Source organism: Pieris napi, chromosome 18 (assembly GCF_905475465.1).
Source record: "Pieris napi chromosome 18, ilPieNapi1.2, whole genome shotgun sequence".
Classification (NCBI taxonomy): Eukaryota; Metazoa; Arthropoda; class Insecta; order Lepidoptera; family Pieridae; genus Pieris; species Pieris napi.
Window position 1 is genome coordinate 2,117,312 of NC_062251.1, and position 21,186 is coordinate 2,138,497.

At 33.9% G+C, this 21,186-nt stretch overlaps 1 protein-coding gene across 1 annotated transcript in view; it reads right to left on the bottom strand.

The window, feature by feature from the left end:
• Positions 1-4,321: 4,321 nt before the first annotated feature.
• LOC125058760 overlaps positions 4,322-21,186 on the bottom strand; it is a 46,003-nt gene continuing 29,138 nt past the window's right edge. The window contains exons 5-18 of the mRNA XM_047662916.1: positions 20,757-20,859; positions 20,107-20,343; positions 17,950-18,022; positions 16,706-16,786; positions 16,146-16,179; positions 14,233-14,389; positions 13,353-13,454; positions 11,923-12,029; positions 10,840-10,964; positions 10,119-10,261; positions 8,062-8,133; positions 6,684-6,760; positions 5,238-5,322; positions 4,322-4,781 (exon numbers count right to left, since the gene is read on the bottom strand). Of these exons, the coding sequence (XP_047518872.1) occupies positions 4,642-4,781; positions 5,238-5,322; positions 6,684-6,760; positions 8,062-8,133; positions 10,119-10,261; positions 10,840-10,964; positions 11,923-12,029; positions 13,353-13,454; positions 14,233-14,389; positions 16,146-16,179; positions 16,706-16,786; positions 17,950-18,022; positions 20,107-20,343; positions 20,757-20,859 (1,536 nt within the window). The 3' untranslated portion in view covers positions 4,322-4,641. The remainder of the gene's footprint in view (positions 4,782-5,237; positions 5,323-6,683; positions 6,761-8,061; positions 8,134-10,118; positions 10,262-10,839; positions 10,965-11,922; positions 12,030-13,352; positions 13,455-14,232; positions 14,390-16,145; positions 16,180-16,705; positions 16,787-17,949; positions 18,023-20,106; positions 20,344-20,756; positions 20,860-21,186) is intronic.

Sequence of the window (21,186 nt, forward strand, 5' to 3'; positions counted from 1 at the left end):
CAGTAAAGAAATACATATAAATGCTTCTAATTTTACATTTAGTGCCAGTTCTCAAATCCAGGGCGTAGAACGGAGGAGAAGAACTGGCAATAAACTCTCCGCCACTCTTTTTAATAGGGATGTTTTTTTTTACACAACGTTTGTAAGGAGCTGCAACCATTAAACCATGTTCCACATGACATCTTAAGTAATTAATAATAATAACATAAATTAAAAACAAAGAGTTGTAATCATTTCACAACGCATTCATTGCGTCCACCTTCATCACTGGTCGAAAACACCTTCAAAAATTCGTTTAAATGTGGGCAAATGTCAAATAAAACTCAAGTAATAAATATTATAAACTTTTATTCTTTAATACCTAACGGGTATGGAGACGTTATAGCGAAAGGGTAAAACAAACGTACATAAATTTCCATTTCATTTACGATAAATTACAAAAAATGAGTTACAAATATAACAAATGATTACTGGTACAAAACAATATGAATGGTAGTTAAGGCTAAAGAAAAAAAAATAATCAAACGCCTGATTTGTATTAAAATAAATCAGTGACGCTAGAATCTTTTGAGGTTATCTTAGATTTCTATATCTGTTTCATAATCAATCTAATACGCAAGTAGGTGAACACCTGTGATACAAGCCATCGACTTTTTGTGTCTTAGGCATGATATTCCTCACGATGTTTTCCTTCGTACTGGCGAATGTTAAATGCCCACATAGAAAGTGTGGTTGACAGTTGCTTTCAAATTTGATTTTATTTGTAGACTAGAACATTCTAGCTGGGTTAAATTTAAATTACAGTTAATGATTTAATATATTACGAATGTGAAAACTGAATCACTAGTCATAATTTGTAAAATCAACTTTCAAGAGTGAAACGAAACGTTACTAAAACTGTCACTCCATCTTGCCACAGCGCACATACAAAGAAATACTCAAATTCATATTAAGTGGAATTGTGGCTACGATGTCACCAATGTCAATGTCACAGCGTGATATATTACATTGTAGGTTTAAAAATATATGAAAACTTCAAAAATCGATTTAGGAAATGTTGAAAGCAATATCCATTCATATCGTATCGTACCTAATATTTAGCCTATGAGTTATAACAATAAACATGCCCTTAACTAAATAAATTATAAAGAAAATTTGGTACGAGACATCCAATTATTGGATAGATTATAAAATAAAGGGGGGTGGGACACACGACGTTAAGGGGAGGGTAGAATAGGAAGAAAACCAACAAATTCATAGAAACAAAATCAGCCTATTTGCAGGATTAACTATATCTGTCTCTTTTCATCGCAGCGTAAACACAATTTGACAGATAGCGACGAAAGAATACTCTGGTTGTTTCCCAACGATTTTGGTGCCACCATTCTACAATTCTTATGCACATACAACATTTTTAGTAAATTAAAAATGAATTGAATTAAGAAACTTAAGTTTTTATTACCGAAACACAGTAAATTTTCAAAGATGAAAAACTATAATCGAATTCCAAATTTATTAAATATATTTTCGATTAGCCCCCCTTAACAAGCCCCGTGTGGGGCGCGGGCCCCACGTTGGGAAACACTGCACTGAAGTGAGGGTAAAATCTCTAAAAATCAGAACTGTAGAAAAGTACGTGCAGTTACATTGGCATTGCTTCAAAAGTTTGAAGTTTTCTTCCTAATCTAACAACGCAGACTACCAATCATAGACAAAAAATAACTTTAATATATAAAATATAAAAATTTCAAAAACTAGTCCTGCGTTGACATACAAAGACAATAGACGCCATTATCAAAATGGCCGCAGAATGTCAGTTTAAACTTAATGAGTATATATTAGTCTTAATAATTAACTTAAATAAATAATACTTCTATTGGGCGATTGTAAAGTTCCTAGCGTCTTTTTGGTTATCATACACTACCGTGAACTGCTATTAAAACTTTACAATACGCTAAGAACGCCTCAGTTTTGGTGGTCCTAATTAATCCCCCGAAAGTCCTGCGATTCGAGAGTATAAAAATTTTCATCTACAAACAAAATCTTTAACAAATATTTGACGGAAAACAATTTCACAGTCTTCATAAACCGAGACACGTTTTAGCGGGAAATAGGTGACATTTCCCCAAAAATGGACGTTGAAGTTATTGGTTATGTCACAGACAACAAAATCACCACAAAGTCTATAGTTTGTGACGCTTTAGTTAACGTAAAAAGCTTCAGGAACAGTGAAGTTTTTAAACCTATATTACACCTAACCGACGGTTTATTTTGAGTTTATACACCTTAAACTATCAGATATATTCTTTATAAATAATTTTTCTATTCTAAAATATAACTTTTGCAAAATCTAGTTCATTTACACTTACCGTTTATTTGTTCAAACATGTTAGTAAAGTCGTGCTAAGGATTTTGAGGGCCGAAGAGTAGAAATAACCAATAAAATGCCTAAATAAGAACATTTTAAAATGAATTTCTCTCAAAAAGCGCCTATCAGAATTGTGTTCCACCAGTTTCATGCCTTTTCATTCGTTATCATAGTTGGACTAAATAATATCTAATTCTTAATATTTTTCCTATTAACTAGAAGGAAATAGAATAATTGCCTCGAGCGACCCTGGCAATGAAGATTACATAACACCATAGTGACATTTAACATTTTGACAGTTGACATATACTTTATGAAAAATAAATAGATATCTTGCTATACGGACAGTTGAAGCTAATCTAAGTTATTCTAATTTATTTTAAATAAACATTACATTGGTCATAATAGTTATTTACACTTAATTCTATAAATAAGATTCAAAAGAAATTCGAAAAATTCATAAATGATTTTTTTATATAAAAGTATTGCAAATAAATAGACAATAGAGCGGATAAACAGATTATTTTTCAGTCTACGACATTTGACTAATCAAAATTGTCAATTATCAAAAAAGTCCAACTTGTTTGATATTGACCGCTCTGTCTTTAAATATATATTTGATTTTTATATAATTAAATAGAAATAACATATAAATCAACAAATTTGATTAGAGGAACATATTTACATGTCAAAAAACTCATGTCATTTGAGGACTATGAAATGTCACAGACAATTAGTTTTTTTTTATAATTTGAAAAACTATATATTGGTGCCAAACAAACATAGACTATGCAAAATTTATCCTTATTCATAAAGACTTGAAAAACTTTAAATCAGATAAGTATTTCAGTTAAAATAGTTCAGTTCTTATGAATAAAGATGGAAAAAAAATTTGAAACAAATTATTTTGTAAATGGACATGTAAGCACATTTGAAAAGGGTTTTTGGACAAACTACAGATTATATTTTGACACAAAACCTCTATCTATAATAATCAATAGTTTCCTTGTACAGAGCCACATACTTTTCTTGGTCGACGGCTGAAATTGGTACTACCGTCGCCATTTTGAAATGTCAAACTGACATTGTTAGTTATCTGCCAACACCCAATAAAAATTCAACCAAAATATATTCCTTGCATTATTAATTACAATGGCAAAGTTTTAATTATCGAACGGTTCTGATTGCTATCTTAAAAGATTTTTTTTTATATGATTGGACAATTCACACCAATTGACCTAGTCCCATGCTAAGCTGGTGAAGCTTGTGTTATAGGTACTAGGCAACGGATATACACACATATTATAGATAGATAGACATATAAATACATATTTAAACACCCAAGACCTAAGCACAACACCAAATGCTCATCACATCGATGTTCGCCTCAGCCGGGGATCGAACCCGGGACCCATGGATTCGCAGTCAGGGGTACTAACCACTAGACCAATGAGTCGTCTATTATATTTGGTATCTGTACTAATAGTACCCTATCATATTAGTTGTTCCTAAGTTTGTGTCACATTTATTTGAGCCCAGAATTGTATTCTAGATACTAGTATAGACTGTTTTATTTAGACATTTCAATAAATGATTAAGTTAGCCTGCATGACTTCAAATTATTTCCCTTATAATGGTTAATTTTTGAAGTTATACTTCTTAACGCGCGTTATGAAAAATTGATGAGAGTGAAATTATACGATGCGCGCGCACCGTTACACAAAATTAACAGAATGAAGTTAGTTCTAGGTGTCATGAAAATCGATAATAACTATGTTCAAGTTGTATATTCTAGTATTTTTATATTTAGAACACGTGTTTCGTAACAGTAAAATTAAACAGTGTGAATAAATAAATATTATTTTGGTGTTTTTATTAAATCAATTTCATATACGACGGTGATAGTATTTACTAATAATAATTTTATTGATTAATTTTAATATTTATCGTTAATCACTACTGCATTTTAGTTATTTTTTTTCCACACGCCAAAGAAGTATAACTTCTAACGCGTGTACATAAGTACACACACTCTTTTTTTTATTAACTGGCAATACTAATATCAATGACAGCGACGCTCTTACCGGCCAAGAAAAGTATGTGGCACTGTAAACGAGTAATCTCTCTAATAGCTCTCAAATCTTGGAAAAGATCACACAATAAAAGTAGTTTTGAACATCCCAATACGGGCAAGGGCCTTTGACCTTAGTTTTTAAGGCGGCTATAAACGGATAGACAGGCCTAAACATATGGAAATTAACCGCAGAGTATTATCACGTTTCATCCTTGTCGCGTTTCGCGGCTATTATTGTCAGATCCGGTCGTGTTTTCATGAGCTGTGAGGGAGAGGGAGTGTTTTCGCCACCTCGAAGCGACTCTATGCTCGCTACGCGAATTGATGGCCACGCGTTGCCTATCAATAATATTGTATTAATTAAAAATTGAACATGGAAATTTTATTTCTAGAAAAATTATATCTTATATAAACAAATCAGCAAGACAACAAAATAATTTATACTTTTTTTTGAGGCTTAGAATGAAATTTTTGATGCACTTAAGATGTGAAACAGATGCAGAAGTGTATCTGCCATTTTCCCACAGATACCCTTTTATATAGATCATAGGCAGTTTTACATCATCTTATTCAAACTGAAGGATTTTCGAACTAATTCCACTTAGGGTCCTTCAAGAGCGTACCAATTTTTAAAAGGCCGGCAACGCACTCGCAACCCTCTGGCACGAGTGTCCATAGGCGGGGGTATCACTTAACATCAGATGAGCCTCCTACCCTTTGCCACCTGTTCCATATATATATAAAGCAAGGTTAGCTACTATATGTGGAATAGTATATATATATATATATACTTACTTTGATTAGGTTGTGGTGTAAATGGTGTTTCAAAAGAGCTGGCTGATAAATCCTCTTCCATATTCCCTGGAGGTTTCTTTATCTGCTGAAACGTTTAACGTAATATAAAATATATAGACATAGACATAACATTTATTACATACGAAAAACACACACACATAAGCACACAAAATAACAATACTCAAAGAAAAAATAAAATAAGACATATCAAAAGCAATAAAATAAAAAAAGGGTGCGTGTACTTATGTACGCGCGTAAGAAGTTATACTTCTTTGGCATAATTAAAAATAGTTTTTGATTGCATGCAAATAATTAATTACAATTAAATAATCAAAGACTGGAAAAGGAGTCATTATAGTGAATAAAGTTCAGTTTACATTTGAAAAATTAAATAAATAAATATTTATTATTATTCTCTTGCATTAAGTGTAACATAAATTCTATTATTATTCGAATGTTGTTTTTAACTTATGTCCAATGCCGTAGCATCTTCCGTGGGCAACTTCATTCTGTTAGTTTTGTGTCACGGGGCGCACGCATCGTAAAATTTCACTCTCATAAATTTTTCATAACGCGCCTAAAGAAGTATAACTTCAAAAAATCCCTTTTCTCATTCGGTTCGCTTCAAGTGTGCAATGTGTGTGTGCTGTGGTTGTCTATATACATGTCCGGAAATGTTCTGATCGAGTAAATTTGTATTGTTGCTTTGGTCAATCATTGAGATTTCTTCTATTACTTTTGAGAATCATAAATTAATTTGACATTTGTTAGTTAAGAGCAATCAGCACGCAACGAATATCGTTACGACCAATCAGAGCAGAGCATCTTGACTTTGGACAGTACGTTCAGGGGATGTAGTACTGATGGAGTATTCAGTGAAGTGGTAATGAGAGGTTAGACCGAGTTGGGTCTATGAGATTATAAGTGAGATCGGTGCCACCAGCTAATCTTTATTCAAGCTAAAGTGTTATTTGTAGTGTTAAAAGGAAATCTAAATGAAATTCATGTCTTGAATTGAAAATTCATTCACCCACTTAACTCGCTAATGACGATGTGAATATCGGTGGATTAACGATTTTTCTCGGACAAATATATTTGTTTTCTTGTTTTTAGGAGTTGTAACTCGATCGAGACTTGTAATATAGAGAACTTACTTCCTTGGCACACACAAAACTTACTTTCTTGTCATACACAAAACTTACTTTCTTGGCAGACACAAAACTTAATTTCTTGTCATACACAAAACTTAATTTCTTGTCATACACAAAATTTCCTTTCCTGGTAGATACAAAACTTACTTTCTTGGCATACACAAAACTTACTTTCTTGGCATACATAAAACTTACTTTCTTGGCATACACAAAACTTACTTTCTTGGCATATACAAAACATACTTTCTTGGCAGACACAAAACTTACTTCCCTGGCATATACCAAATTTACTTACTTTTGTAATAACTGCATCTTTTCTACTATAAGATCGTGGACGAAGAGTCTGATCGAACGCCAATTCGATGTCCGCGTCTGAAATGTGGATTTTTTTTTAAACGTTAGGCTTATTAGTGACTTGTGTTGGCCCAAAGACCTTTCAAGTCTCCGATTTCTGTGTATTTCGTGATATGTTTTCTAAAATAAGTAGGTTAGCCACCTGTGTCTGACACGATTTGGGTCTGAGGCCTCACGAGGGAAGAGAATTGCCATTGGTGCACTTTATGACAGTCTGAAGGCACCAGGCCAGCATGGCTCAGCGTAATATTTGTTTGATTTAAGTAATAAGTAGTTACAGTAGTTGACATGAATATTATGTATGAAAAAAAATATTTGATATTATGTGGTACAGAAGCTTACAATAGGGGGCCCTTTCCCATTTAAAATGCATTGAAAAAAAAAACGTTTTTCTTTATTTTTATTGTAAATCGTCGAAAAAATTTTTTTTCAAATTTCTCTTTTTGATATCTTGTAGGAAATTAAATTCTCTACAAAAAAGGAAAAACGAAAATTATAAAATAGTTGTTTTATTTAATAGAAAAAATTGAAACGCACTTTTTTGACTTTTTATAATTTTAGTTTTTTAAAGCCCTGTAACTTTTTTCCTATGCATTTTAGCGAAAAAATGAAAGGGACCTTTTTTGTAGAGAGCATGCCTTTTTTGTATGGAGCCCTATAAATATATAATATATATAATAATATATATATATCCATACCGACTTCACCGCGAAAACATTCGAGGAGGCTTCCTAGAACCTCTAAACGTCAACATCTGTTAAAAACTCGATTTTCGAAATATTTCAATTTTCTTAGCGGGAAGTTAAAAAGAAGAATAATAAAAATATGAAAAAAAATAAAATAATGAAACATAAAATTTATTTTAATTCGTCCAGCAAAGCGGGCGCGAAACGGCTAGTATTATTATATATATATATATATTTCGTATATACATATATATATATATTTATAGGGCGCATACGGTCTCACGGCTCGCAAGTTTTGGTACGCTCTTTTCTTTCCTAAATCTGTTCTTTCCTTTGTCTGACACCGATTATTGGATCGGGAGTGTTAAATTGATAGACTGAAGTATTTCCGAAGCAATTCTACTTAGGGTCCCCCTGTTCAATGAAAAAAAAGTCCATTGGTCCAATCCACCAGGGATGAGAGTCACAGGAAGACCAGCTCCAGTTAGGTTTTTATTTTCGTTACGGAATTTCTTGATTCGGTCGCCGCGCTCAAAGCCCGCAATAAAGTCTATGCAATTGCTTAAAGAATATATCTCCTAATAGTAACTATATTTAAGTTTGAAGGTCTATTTTACAATGTCTGATACTCACTCGGGTCTTCTTTCTTCCCTTCAGACAACTTGGTTATATCTGGCATATATGCTGGCAATGTGTATCCTGCAACTGAATTATTAATTGTTATAACACTTGAAAGGATCCAGTGAGGTTATAACCCCCGAATGAGCTTGCAATTAAAAGACATGTAGGCGATTTTGGATTATTTATCCACATGTTTTGAGTTTCTACGTTTAAAAGACGTGTTTTCATTTTGTTTTCATTATACAAGTGCGAATTTTATATGTGCGTCTGAATTATAATCAGAAGCAAATATTCAATTTAAATCCATACTAATTAATATTAGAAAATATTTGTGAAAAAACTGTGCTCATCAACCTTCCTAAGTGCTTCGAAACAATTGTGGTTATTTTTGTGACAAATGGGCAACTGTGGTTGATACCCATGGTCAAAAATTCAAAATTCAAAAATCATTTATTCACGTAGGTAACACAATGTACACTTGTGATTCGTCATTAAAGAAATAAATATTAATGCTTCTAATTTTACATTTACTGCCAGTTCTCAAATCAAGGGCGTAGAACGGAAGAGAAGAACTGGCAATAAACTCTCCGCCACTCTTTTTAATCGCCATGTTTTTTTTTTTTTTACACAACGTTCAACGTCACTCTTCTTTATGACTTGGACTCTTAATGCCAGAAGCTCGCAAGTCAAGGCCTTTTAAGAATTGGTCAGCTCTTTGAAGAACCCTAAGTCGAATTGGTTCGGAGATGGTTACCGCCCATGGGCATTCATTGCCAGAGGAATTGCGAGTGCGTTGCCGACCTTTAAAGTATTGGTATGCTCTTTGAAGGACCTAAGTGGAATTGGTTTGGAAATATTTACCGCCCATGGAAGTTCTCATAGCCAGAGGACTTGCGAGTGCGTTGCCGACCTTGAAATAATTGGTACGCTCTTTGAAGGACCCTAAGTCGAATTGGTTCGGAAATATCTACCGCCCATGGACACATTGCCAGAGGGTTCGGGAGTGCGTTGCTGGCCTTGAAAGAATTGGTACGCTCTTTGAAGGACCTAAGTCGAATTGGTTCGTACGTCAAAAGTATCCATAACCACGCTTGGTGAATGTCATGAAAGTGGATGAAGGGAAAGATATAGGGGGCCCATGGCTAGTGGAGGTCTGTGGTCTCTGCCTTCCACTTCGGGAAAAAGGTGTAATGATATAAATAAATAACGCCACGATTTTTCCAATAACTTTTGATGTAAGCTATTTTATACTAAACTTTGGGAGCGCTGCCGAGAAACCCCGATTATCCAGCAGATCAAGCGACGCAAATGGAAATGGATAAGGCTATTCACTCCGAAGGGATCCCAAGCAGGCACTTGATTGGAACCAGCAAGCGTGGCTGTCCAGGCAAACCTGGCGCCGTGCAGTTGCAGATGAGGCAGAGAACCGGATAGACTTGGAGCGAGTTGTAATAAGACGCTCAAGACCGAACGCGATGAAAAATTACTGTGAACGCCCTCTGCCCCATATAGGGGTTATGGGACATTAGGTCAAGCGCGCTTTTGTCTCTGAATCTAATCGTAATGTCAAAATAACAACTTGATGACAGTTCACGATAGCTGAAAAGTACTAGAAACGAGAAAAAAATCGCGTTTAAATTTAAAAAAAAAAACGTTTCTGCACTTATGTACACGCGTTATACTTCTTACGCGTACTAAGATAAAAATCTTTTCAAAAATCTTATTCTACGTTTGTAGATAAAACGACACTACCAATAGAAAAAAATACTCGCAACATTTTTTCCTAATGCGCCAAAAGAAGTAGGTATAACTTGAAAAAAATATGTTGTTGACTATAGCTAACTTCAAGGTGTCGGTTTTTTGTGACGGCGTGCGGGCGCATCGTAAAAATTTACTCCCATAATTTTCCCCTTATGCGCCAAAAGAAGTATAACTTCAAAAAAACTAATTTTTGACTATAGCTATCTTCAGGGTGTCGGTTTTTTGTGACGGCGTGCGGGCGCCTCGTCAAAATTTACTCCCATCATTTCTCCCTAACGCCCCAAAAGAAGTATAGCTTCAAAAATTACCTTCTGGTTCAGCAACGTAGGCTGCAAGCTTCGTAGGGTTCACTCCAAGGGCCAAAGCTGCGGCCTCCACGTTCAGCTCCCCCCTCTGAAGCCGATCCAAGACTTCCGAAGGTCCTTTCGCTTGCCAAAAGTCACGGGCCGTTCTAAAAAAACAATTTAATCAGTGGCACTACAACGTTTTTGAGGCTTGGGCCTCAGATTTCTGTATCATGATACGTCATATCAATTTTCAAGCAATTGAATAAGAATCACAAGTGTGTGAACTTTATGGTATCAAAATCGAAAATATATACGATTTTATATTTAAATTTATATTTATAATCGCGGTAAATTATTAATTAATATCGAAAATCGTACATACTGTCTTAAAATGATGCTCCCAGTCTTGTCCCTAGCGCAGGCCACGCCCCCGCCGATTGAGTCCAGCCCTTTACTTGTTGGTTCTGTGTAGCGAATAGTACTAGAACAATGCGATTAATATAAAGGCTGTTCTATTCTTTTGTTAATGGTACGAAAAGTCATTAAAAAAACGATTTATGCCTGCTTTAGTAAGTCAAAAGCCTAACTTATTTTTTTTAATAATTGACAAATATAAATTAGTTTTTTTAGTTTTGATTATCGCTAATTTCAAAAATATCTATTGTGTATCGGTGAGCGACGGGGGCATGGCGTTAAAAAAATATAAAATTAATAAGAAAAGTTTATTATATAAATCAATTACCTATAAGGTCGATTAATGCAACCATACACATCCCGATACCTCCCATACAAGGTGCCATAGCTCACGCCCAGGATTTCAGCGGCTTGCTTCATCTCTAGTTCTTTCATGCGTACTGCGTCCATAACCTATAAAAAGATTATTTAATAAATATATTACTGAATGTAGCCTGTGCGAAAAAAAGCCACAGTTACAGTGCCAAATGCTTTTCTTGGCCGGTAAGAACGTCGCTGTCATGCAGTAGCCTAGCTACCCGGTGCGGCAGTTGGTGGTGTCACCCCATCGAAAGTAAAAAGCAATAAATTTTATATGATAAAGGACAAAGATCGCGAGTATGGGACGGGGAATCCCCCACGACAGCTTCAGGCTCTTTTGCGGGAATCCCCGATTTCTAGATAGAGCTGAGCTAGTGGAGGAATCCCTGAAAAGTGCTAGCGATTTTTTTTTGTTTATACATTGTTCTTAAAGTTGAGAGACCGGGTGGGTGTCACCCCAAAAAAGGTGACACCCGGTGCAAAGATGCTTCGAAGAATCTTCCGCTTGAAAATAAGGAGAAAGATCTCGTCTTTCTTGCTAAGGAGCCAGGTTTCAGAACCATAAGTGAGCACTGGCCGCAGCGAAGTTTTGTACAGACTTTTGTAAAACATCAACAACAATCATCCATCTAAAAATCTACCATCTCAAAATTCTATCTAAAAACTAGCTATAACACCTAACTATCTATCTAAAAACTAGCTATAACACCTAACTATCTATCTAAAAACATTCACTTACGTCGGTCACGTGACACAAAATGGCCACAGATTAAACGAGTAATAAATGATGTTTGCACGTAAATAATGTCTGTCTAACATATAGAAGTTTAATTTCGTGGCAGACTGATTTTAAACGAAATATCATTTGTCATTTAAGAATGACAATTAACACCTCAAACTTGACGTTTACAAGGACGTCACAAGCGCGACGCCATCTTGTCTATCGCGTATTGGAGGGTTCTTCTCTATGAATTTTTAAATACTTAACAATTAATAACAATTTGTACAGGTTCTAGTCACTAAAAGGTTAAAATTCCAGTTAAATACATACCCGTTTGACATAACTCTCTTCCCAGAACTGCGGTCTTCTTCCGTGCCTCAAATAATCGTTCAACTTCACGACATCCGAGAATCGCGGATCGACACCGCTCTTGGAAACTGTTAATAAAATAAATAATAGTTTAAAAAAACTAAAAAAACACGCTTTTAACGCACATCAAACTAAAAAGTGAAAAAAAAATCCTAATTTAGGCTGAAAATGGTAATGAACAAAAAATACTGGTATTATTGTGAAAAAGCGTGGGGCGCTCTGTGCCATATTTTTCGTCTGTCGAGTGCCTGATGTGCTTTAAAAGCGTGTTTTTTAGTTTTTTTTAACTATTTTTTATTTTTTAGTAACATTTTTTTTTTCGGATTATTGCATTGTCATCGATCTTTGACAGGTGCGCAAAGTTTGAATTAAATCTGTCCGTTAAAAGTGGGTCAAAATCGAGTCCGAAGGAGTCGGTTACATACATACATACATACTATACAGGTGAAGCTAATATAAAGTGTGTGTACTTATGTAAGTACACGCGTTAGAAGTTATACTTCTTTGGCGTATGGAAAAAAATTACTAAAATGCAGTAGTGATTAACGATAAATATTAAAATTATCAATAAAATATTATTAGTAAATACTATCACCGTCGTATATGAAATTGATTTAATAAAAACACCAAAATAATATTTATTTATTCACACTGTTTAATTGTACTGTTACGATTCACATGTTCTAAATATAAAAATACTAGAATATACAACTTGAATATAGTTATTATCGATTTTCATGCCACCTGGAACTAACTTAACGATGTAGAATTTAGGTGTCGGCGCATCGTAAAATTTCACTCTCATCAATTTTTCATAACGCGCCTAAAGAAGTATAACTTAAAAAAGATGTATATTCATTTGACAAATCATTATAATGGTTAATATTTGAGAATACTTTTAAGTAAAAGTAAAATAAGTGTTGTTTGAATTGCTATTTCAAAAGAGTACCGAGAGTTTTTTACGCCGGCTTTTTTTGAAGTTATACTTCTTTTGGCGCGTTAGGGAAAAATGATGAGAGTAAATTTTTACGATGCGCGCGCACACCGTCACAAAAAACCGACACCCTGAATATCTGTTCAAACGTCGGTGAAACAGAAGAGGGAAACGTCCCTCTAAAGTGCTCGAGGAAAATTATTACAAGTATAACTTCTAACGCGTGTGGTGTACTCGTTTTTTTATAATTATTTTTTCAACTGTTTTCAACACGCCTGTATGTATGCGAGTGTGTGTGTGAGTGAGTGAGTGACTGAGTGAGTGAGGTGTAATATCTAATAATCAATTTCTGGCATTGAGTATCCATGGGCGGTATCACTTAACCATCTGGAGAGCCTCTTGCCCCTCTTGACATACAGTAGCACTTGCCCCTTTAGGATCTGGTCAGGAAACTTACGTTTAGGCACGTCAAGGTGTGAAGTACTGGTGGTTGATGATGACGAAGATGCGTGGGCTGGAGCTTCAGGCATCGCAGACGCGCTATCATCGGACTCTTCATCTGTAATGGAAATATAGTTTAATTTATCGACATATCGTAGACAATTTTTGTAGTCTGTGGTACTATATGGAGGTTTGACGTATTAGTTCCAAAAAACGCCATCTATCAACAGATTAGATAATTTTCGACTAGGCGGTATGGTCGAAAGACTATAGCCTGCGCCATGGGCGAAAAAAAAAAAGATAATTTTCGTAAGATTTAACTCAAAGTTTTCTTCTTGTCGTTTTGTGGTTGAGGTAATTTGTTTAATATTTCTCGAATAAACGCGATGAAAAAGGAACTATTCACATATAGATATAAAGTAATCTAGTGTATAGACTATAGAGTATATACGGAAAGTACCGTCTTGAGATTTGAGTACATTGTTACCCTTATTTGTATATAGACAACATAGTTTGACAGTAATCTTAATCTTTTCTCTTACTCTTTGGGGGTTCGGCAGGCTTTGCCACCCTATTATAAAAAGATACGTGTGGCACTCGGGGACTGCCGCAGTAAAGGTATTGCATAGCATTTTTTATCAACTTATGCAATATAATTATTATTAATTTATTTTTAGGAGTACCTTTTCTTTGATATTAATTCAATCTACCACTCTACCAGACTCACTACCCGATCACGCTAAACCGATGTGAGACGCAGTTGCGTTCTGTCCCATTCTAACGCGTATTGGCCGCACCTATACGTCATCGTGTGTTAGGTTTATTTCGTTACGGAATTTCTTGATTCGGTCGCCGCGCTCAAAGCCCGCAATAAAATCTATGCAATAGCTTATTACCTGCACTATTGTCGCCGTCCACACGCAGTTTGGTGTGCAAGAAAGACCCGATGTCCGTGGGCGCATCGCCCCACTCGTCGTCCGACCCGTCGCGCGACCAGTTGCCGGTTTCCGCGTCCGTTGCGCACCAACCAACTATTCTCTCGACTGAGATATTCTGGAAATACGTAACGTAAAACAATTTTTGAAGTGAAACTTCTTTATCGGGGTTGGAAATTTTTTTTGTGTAACATTTTTTCGTTACGCGTCACATTTTTCGGTTACGCGTCACATGTTTCGGTTACGCGTCACATTTGACCGTTACGCGCGTCTTTTTCTTGTCCCTACCAGGGTTGATTCAAAGAGATTCTAAACCATTAATAACAAAAATGTATAATAACGATAAGAATGATACTAAAAATTCTATTACAATTTATGAAATTCTGTAATAATCTTAGTGGTAATAAGGTAAAATGAAATAATTGTATTATATGTATTCAAGTCTGTGATATTAAAAGCCTTTTGTTAAACTTTATCTAATTTAACTTTATTTAACCAATATCTGTAAAGTTGCATATTATAGATAATTTTTCGAAAAATAAGGTCATAAAGAAGTTTCACTTCTAACGTGTGTAAACTAGTACACGCACATTTTGTATTTTTTTTAAAAGACAATTCACACCAATTGACCGAGTCCCATGCTAAGCTGGTGAAGCTTGTGTTATGGGTACTAGGCAACGGATATACATACATATAGATAGATAGACATATAAATACATATTTAAACACCCAAGACCTAAGCACAACACCAAATGCTCATCACAAATGGTCGTCTCAGCCGGGGATCGAACCCGGGACCCATGGATTCGCAGTCAGAGGTACTAACCACTAGACCAATGAGTCGTCTAAATTGATTCAGTATTTCCTTCAAGTGTGATTTTGTTCCCTTTAAATAAATCAGTGGCGCTACAACCTCTTTAGGTCTTGGCCTCAGATTTCTGAATCTGTTTCATGATAATTTTTAAATCTAATAGGCAAGAAGGTGATCAGCCTCCAGTGCCTGACACACGCCGTCGACTTTTTGGGTCTAAGACATGTCGGTTTCCTCACGATGTTTTCCTTCACCGTACGAGCAAATGTTAAATGCGGACGAAAGAAAGTCCATTGTGAACGGCCGGGGATCGAACCTACGAACTCAGGGATGAGAGTCGCACGCTGAAGCCACTTGGCCAACACTGCCCCCTTTGGAGTAGTTTAAATTTGTTTTTTTAAGAAATAAATGAGATTAATAATAGTATAATATTATTAAATAACATCTACAATGTCGACATAATTAAATAGGTTAAAAGTCGACGTCGTAAACGTGACGTCTTTCTGAATAGAATTATTATACGAAATAATAATTAAATCAATTCATAAAAGTATGCATTTTTTCATCAATATTTTTGAAGTGAAATTTCTTTAGTAAAATTCGGATACGTCACGAAAATGTGCAGCGTTTTTGTCGAAGAAAAGGGAGAGAGCGATTGAGAGTGAGAATGAAATTTTATTTTTAAAATCTAAAACTTCGTAAAGAGAATCTATGAAATTTATTGAAATGACGAATTGTAAATTAAAATGCCACGTATTTTTATTATTGAAGAAATAATTTTAAAAAATTAAATTTATAATTTGTATTAATTTTCAACACTTAATATTTTAATGACAAATAAATTCCTAACATATCTTCCTTTTCCCTCCCTCTAAGTCTCGGAAATCTTAAGTTTTAGATTTGTATAAATATGAACAAGACTTAAACAATTGTTTGCCAAAGAAGTTTCACAAGACATGTTTACTTTGTACGCACCCAAATTGTACAAAAGTTTTTAATACGATTTATAAAAAAAAACATTTTCATTTATCTGTGTACTCGCGTAATAGATAATATTACTTACCAAATTGCCGTGTTGCCAGGCATGATCCTTTTCTCTGTAAAAAAAAAAACAGTGACAGCCGACAGGTAGTTTTGGCGGGAAGCGTGGAGTTATACAGCTGTACTATATGGGTCACAGATTGCATACGTTTCTCCGATCATAGACATTCAACCAAGACATGTGCCAGACAGTTGCTGACAGTGATAGTTTGATATTGATCAAAAAACTAGCTGCCCCGACAAACGTTGTATTGCCATGTATATTATTTTTTAGAATCATTGTTTTTTTTTTTCAATAAAAATAACTATCTACAATAATAATAGGGGTTAATCGTAGAGGGGTGAAAATTAGGGGTTGTATGTATTTTTGCATGCAATTTTACCCCTAATACTTGAACGCTCCCTTATCACTTAGGGGTTTGAAATATAGATAGTAGCCGATACTCAGACTTACTGAATATGCATAAAAAAACCATAAGAATCGGTCGAGCTGTTTCGGAGGAGTATGGGAACGAACATTGTGACGCGAGAATTTTATATTTATTGTTGTAATTGTATGGTAATTATTTTGGAAATACTCACGTTTTAATATTATTTAACGATTCGTCATCCATGTGTTCGTTACCGCTTATGCGCCTTTGACGTTTCGGACTTTGGCTCTCTCTGAAAAAAAAACACATTTAACATTAAAAAAAAATCAGTGGCGCTTTAACCTTTTTAGTAGGGATGTGACATTCTACATAAAAAATCGATTTTTTATTAATCGATTATTTTTTTAGCATGCACAATCGATTAACAAATAATCGGTTATTTAATTTTTCATGTTTTTTTAATTATAAATAAACAATAGAAATTATAAACACAAATTAACGTTTAAGAATAATCAAAATCGAAATTAACTTAATCTCGTTTCGATAGATTTTAGGTGAAATTTGATAAATACTGAGTGTATGCCTTTTCAATAGCACATTGCAGTATTTTTGTTGTCTTTTTAATTGTAGTCTTGTGCTGCTGAATAAATTTATTTTACCTTTAAATTATAGTGTTCCATTCAAACTTGAGTTTTTGTGAAATTAACTGCTTTTATCATCCTTTTGATGTCTTACAAAAAAAGTAAGTATCGAGTATAGCAATACATCGCATTGTAAACATCGTTGTATATCGAATATCCCTAATAGTTCGAGATAATAAAGACATAATGTCGGGAGGTGGCAGATAAAAAATCGACTATGATTGATTTTCAATTATAAAAATAATCGATTATTAATCGATTAGTTGCATGACAGTTAGGTGACGGATTTGGGTCATGCAATTAAATTTTGTGATAAGTAGTTTTGCCATAATTAACTAAAAGGGCTACTTTCGACTATGAAGTATTATCTACAAAATTGGGCGTAAGTATATTATTGAAGTTATACTTCTTTTGGCGCGTTAGGGAAAAATTATGAGAGTAAAGTTTTACGATGCATGCACACCGTCACAAAAAACCGACACCCTGAAGTTAGCTATAGTCAACATTTATGTTTTTTGAAGTTACTACTTTTGGCGCGTAAGGGAAAAATGATGAGAGTAAATTTTGACAATGCGCGCACACCGTCACAAAAAACCGACACCCCGAAGTAAGCTATAGTCAACATTTATGTTTTTTTAAAGTTACTTCTTACTTAGTTACTTCTTTTGGCATGTTAGGGCAAAATGATGAGTGTAAATTTTTACGATTGGATCAATGCCAGGCTCGCGAGTGCGTTGCCGGCCTTTTAAATCTAAGATCTACGATGAGTGATTTTGCTCCAGTGCTCTTACTTGATTATGGATGTTTTACTTACGTATCTGATTGTTCTCTCTTTAATGGGCTGCATTTTTCCTTGACAGGTAATTTAATCAATGGCGGCGGGCCTCCTGTAATAAAAATAATACTCCTGAAAATCGTATTTTTTAAATTTAAAAGTTCTACCATAAACCCCCATTTAATATCGATATTCGTACTATAATCTTTATATGGCAACACAGAGCTGTCAGCTGGTATTTATATAAAGGTGTACAAATTTTATATCCAATTGTTAATGTATAATATTTTTTTTTTATATATCCTCGCGATATTTATTCTACTTCGTAATAAATAAAAAATAATGGCGCGAAAGCTAATACACAAATTACTAATTTATACATCATCGACAATGGCGCGATATCTAGCAACATATTGTAAAACGTTCTTGGTAATAAAACTGTAAAGAATATATTTTTCTAATATTATAACACTAAGAATTCCAATGTTTTTAATATCTCTAAGAATTCTTTTTTTATATTTTCCTTGCATCATTCATTCTTTTTCGTAATTAATAAAAAAATAATGGCGCGAAAGCTAATACACAAATTACTAATTTATACATCATCGACAATGGCGCGATATCTAGCAACATATTGTAAAACGTTCTTGGTAATAAAACTGTAAAGAATATATTTTTCTAATATTATAACACTAAGAATTCCAATGTTTTTAATATCTCTAAGAATTCTTTTTTTATATTTTCCTTGCTTCATTCATTCTTTTTCGTAATTAATAAAAAAATAATGGCGCGAAAGCTAATACACAAATTACTAATTTATACATCATCGACAATGGCGCGATATCTAGCAACATATTGTAAAACGTTCTTGGTAATAAAACTGTAAAGAATATATTTTTCTAATATTATAACACTAAGAATTCCAATGTTTTTAATATCTCTAAGAATTCTTTTTTTATATTTTCCTTGCATCATTCATTCTTTTTCGTAATTAATAAAAAAATAATGGCGCGAAAGCTAATACACAAATTACTAATTTATACATCATCGACAATGGCGCGATATCTAGCAACATATTGTAAAACGTTCTTGGTAATAAAACTGTAAAGAATATATTTTTTCTAATATTATAACACTAAGAATTCCAATGTTTTTAATATCTCTAAGAATTCTTTTTTTATATTTTCCTTGCATCATTCATTCTTTTTCGTAATTAATAAAAAAATAATGGCGCGAAAGCTAATACACAAATTACTAATTTATACATCATCGACAATGGCGCGATATCTAGCAACATATTGTAAAACGTTCTTGGTAATAAAACTGTAAAGAATATATTTTTCTAATATTATAACACTAAGAATTCCAATGTTTTTAATATCTCTAAGAATTCTTTTTTTATATTTTCCTTGCATCATTCATTCTTTTTCGTAATTAATAAAAAAATAATGGCGCGAAAGCTAATACACAAATTACTAATTTATACATCATCGACAATGGCGCGATATCTAGCAACATATTGTAAAACGTTCTTGGTAATAAAACTGTAAAGAATATATTTTTCTAATATTATAACACTAAGAATTCCAATGTTTTTAATATCTCTAAGAATTCTTTTTTTATATTTTCCTTGCATCATTCATTCTTTTTCGTAATTAATAAAAAAATAATGGCGCGAAAGCTAATACACAAATTACTAATTTATACATCATCGACAATGGCGCGATATCTAGCAACATATTGTAAAACGTTCTTGGTAATAAAACTGTAAAGAATATATTTTTCTAATATTATAACACTAAGAATTCCAATGTTTTTAATATCTCTAAGAATTCTTTTTTTATATTTTCCTTGCATCATTCATTCTTTTTCGTAATTAATAAAAAAATAATGGCGCGAAAGCTAATACACAAATTACTAATTTATACATCATCGACAATGGCGCGATATCTAGCAACATATTGTAAAACGTTCTTGGTAATAAAACTGTAAAGAATATATTTTTCTAATATTATAACACTAAGAATTCCAATGTTTTTAATATCTCTAAGAATTCTTTTTTTATATTTTCCTTGCATCATTCATTCTTTTTCGTAATTAATAAAAAAATAATGGCGCGATATCTAGCAAAATATCATAAAACCTCCTGGTATTACCAAACTTAAAAACTTTTTTTTAGAAATGACAAAACCATACCATTTAAAGTGAATTTCTCTTTCGCCACTTCTACATCATCCAAATCATTCTTGTAACATTTCTCTTCATCATTATTCCTGATAGGAGACTTTCTGTCAATCGTGGTCTTGTCAATTTTGTCGGGTGTGTGTCTGTCGCGTATTTTGTCATTCTTGTCAGGAAATATGTCAGGGGTGATGCCAGGTACTTTATACACTTCGGGAGATTGTTGCTTCATCTGCGTCGTTGTTACGGCGCCTAAAAATTCAAACTCTCCTATATTTATGACAGCCTGGTACTTTCTTAAACTAACTTTTACATTTAAAAAAATCAAGTGGCGCTACAACCTTTTTAGGGTTGGTCCTCAAATTTCTGTATCATGATATGTCAATCTAATAAACAAGTAGGTGATCAGCCTCCTGTGCCTGACACATGCCGTAGTGTTGGGTCTAAGGCAAGCCGGTTTCCTCACGATGTTTTCCTTCGTACGAGCGAATCTTAAATGCGCACCATAGAAAGGACATTCACACATAGGTACACATCTGGGGTTCTTACGTATTCAGGGATGGTAAGTCGCAAGCTTAACCAACTAAACTGCTCACAGCTTTAATTACAGTCAACCATAGAACTTATAGTGAAATCTACGATGAGAGATAAGAATTAGAAGATACCTGATGTGCAATCGGGTGGTTCATCCTTATTGTTCCATCGAATATCAGTTAAGCCCTTGATTCGTAACTCTTCAGCTGTTTTTAGGAGACCAGCGAGTTGGGACTGAAAAACCAAATATAAGTAATAACTATTTGAAATTCTAGGTTTCGAATGTCAATAGTCGTCATCACAGAACACATCGCTCGATCTATATCGATAATTTGAAAAACCCGGCAATAATCTAGGCAAGATGGCGTCGCCAAGTGATGCCAACTTGGAGGTTTTCCCCCCAAATTTAGAGGGACTTTTAGGGGATACTTTGTACAAGAATATTATATGTTTCTTTAAAAACGTACGATTCTGACGTAATTTAACCAAAATATATGAGCAGGCATAGAACACATTTCTCTATTAAATAATCATAATATGAAGAATCTGCCAAAATCCAGA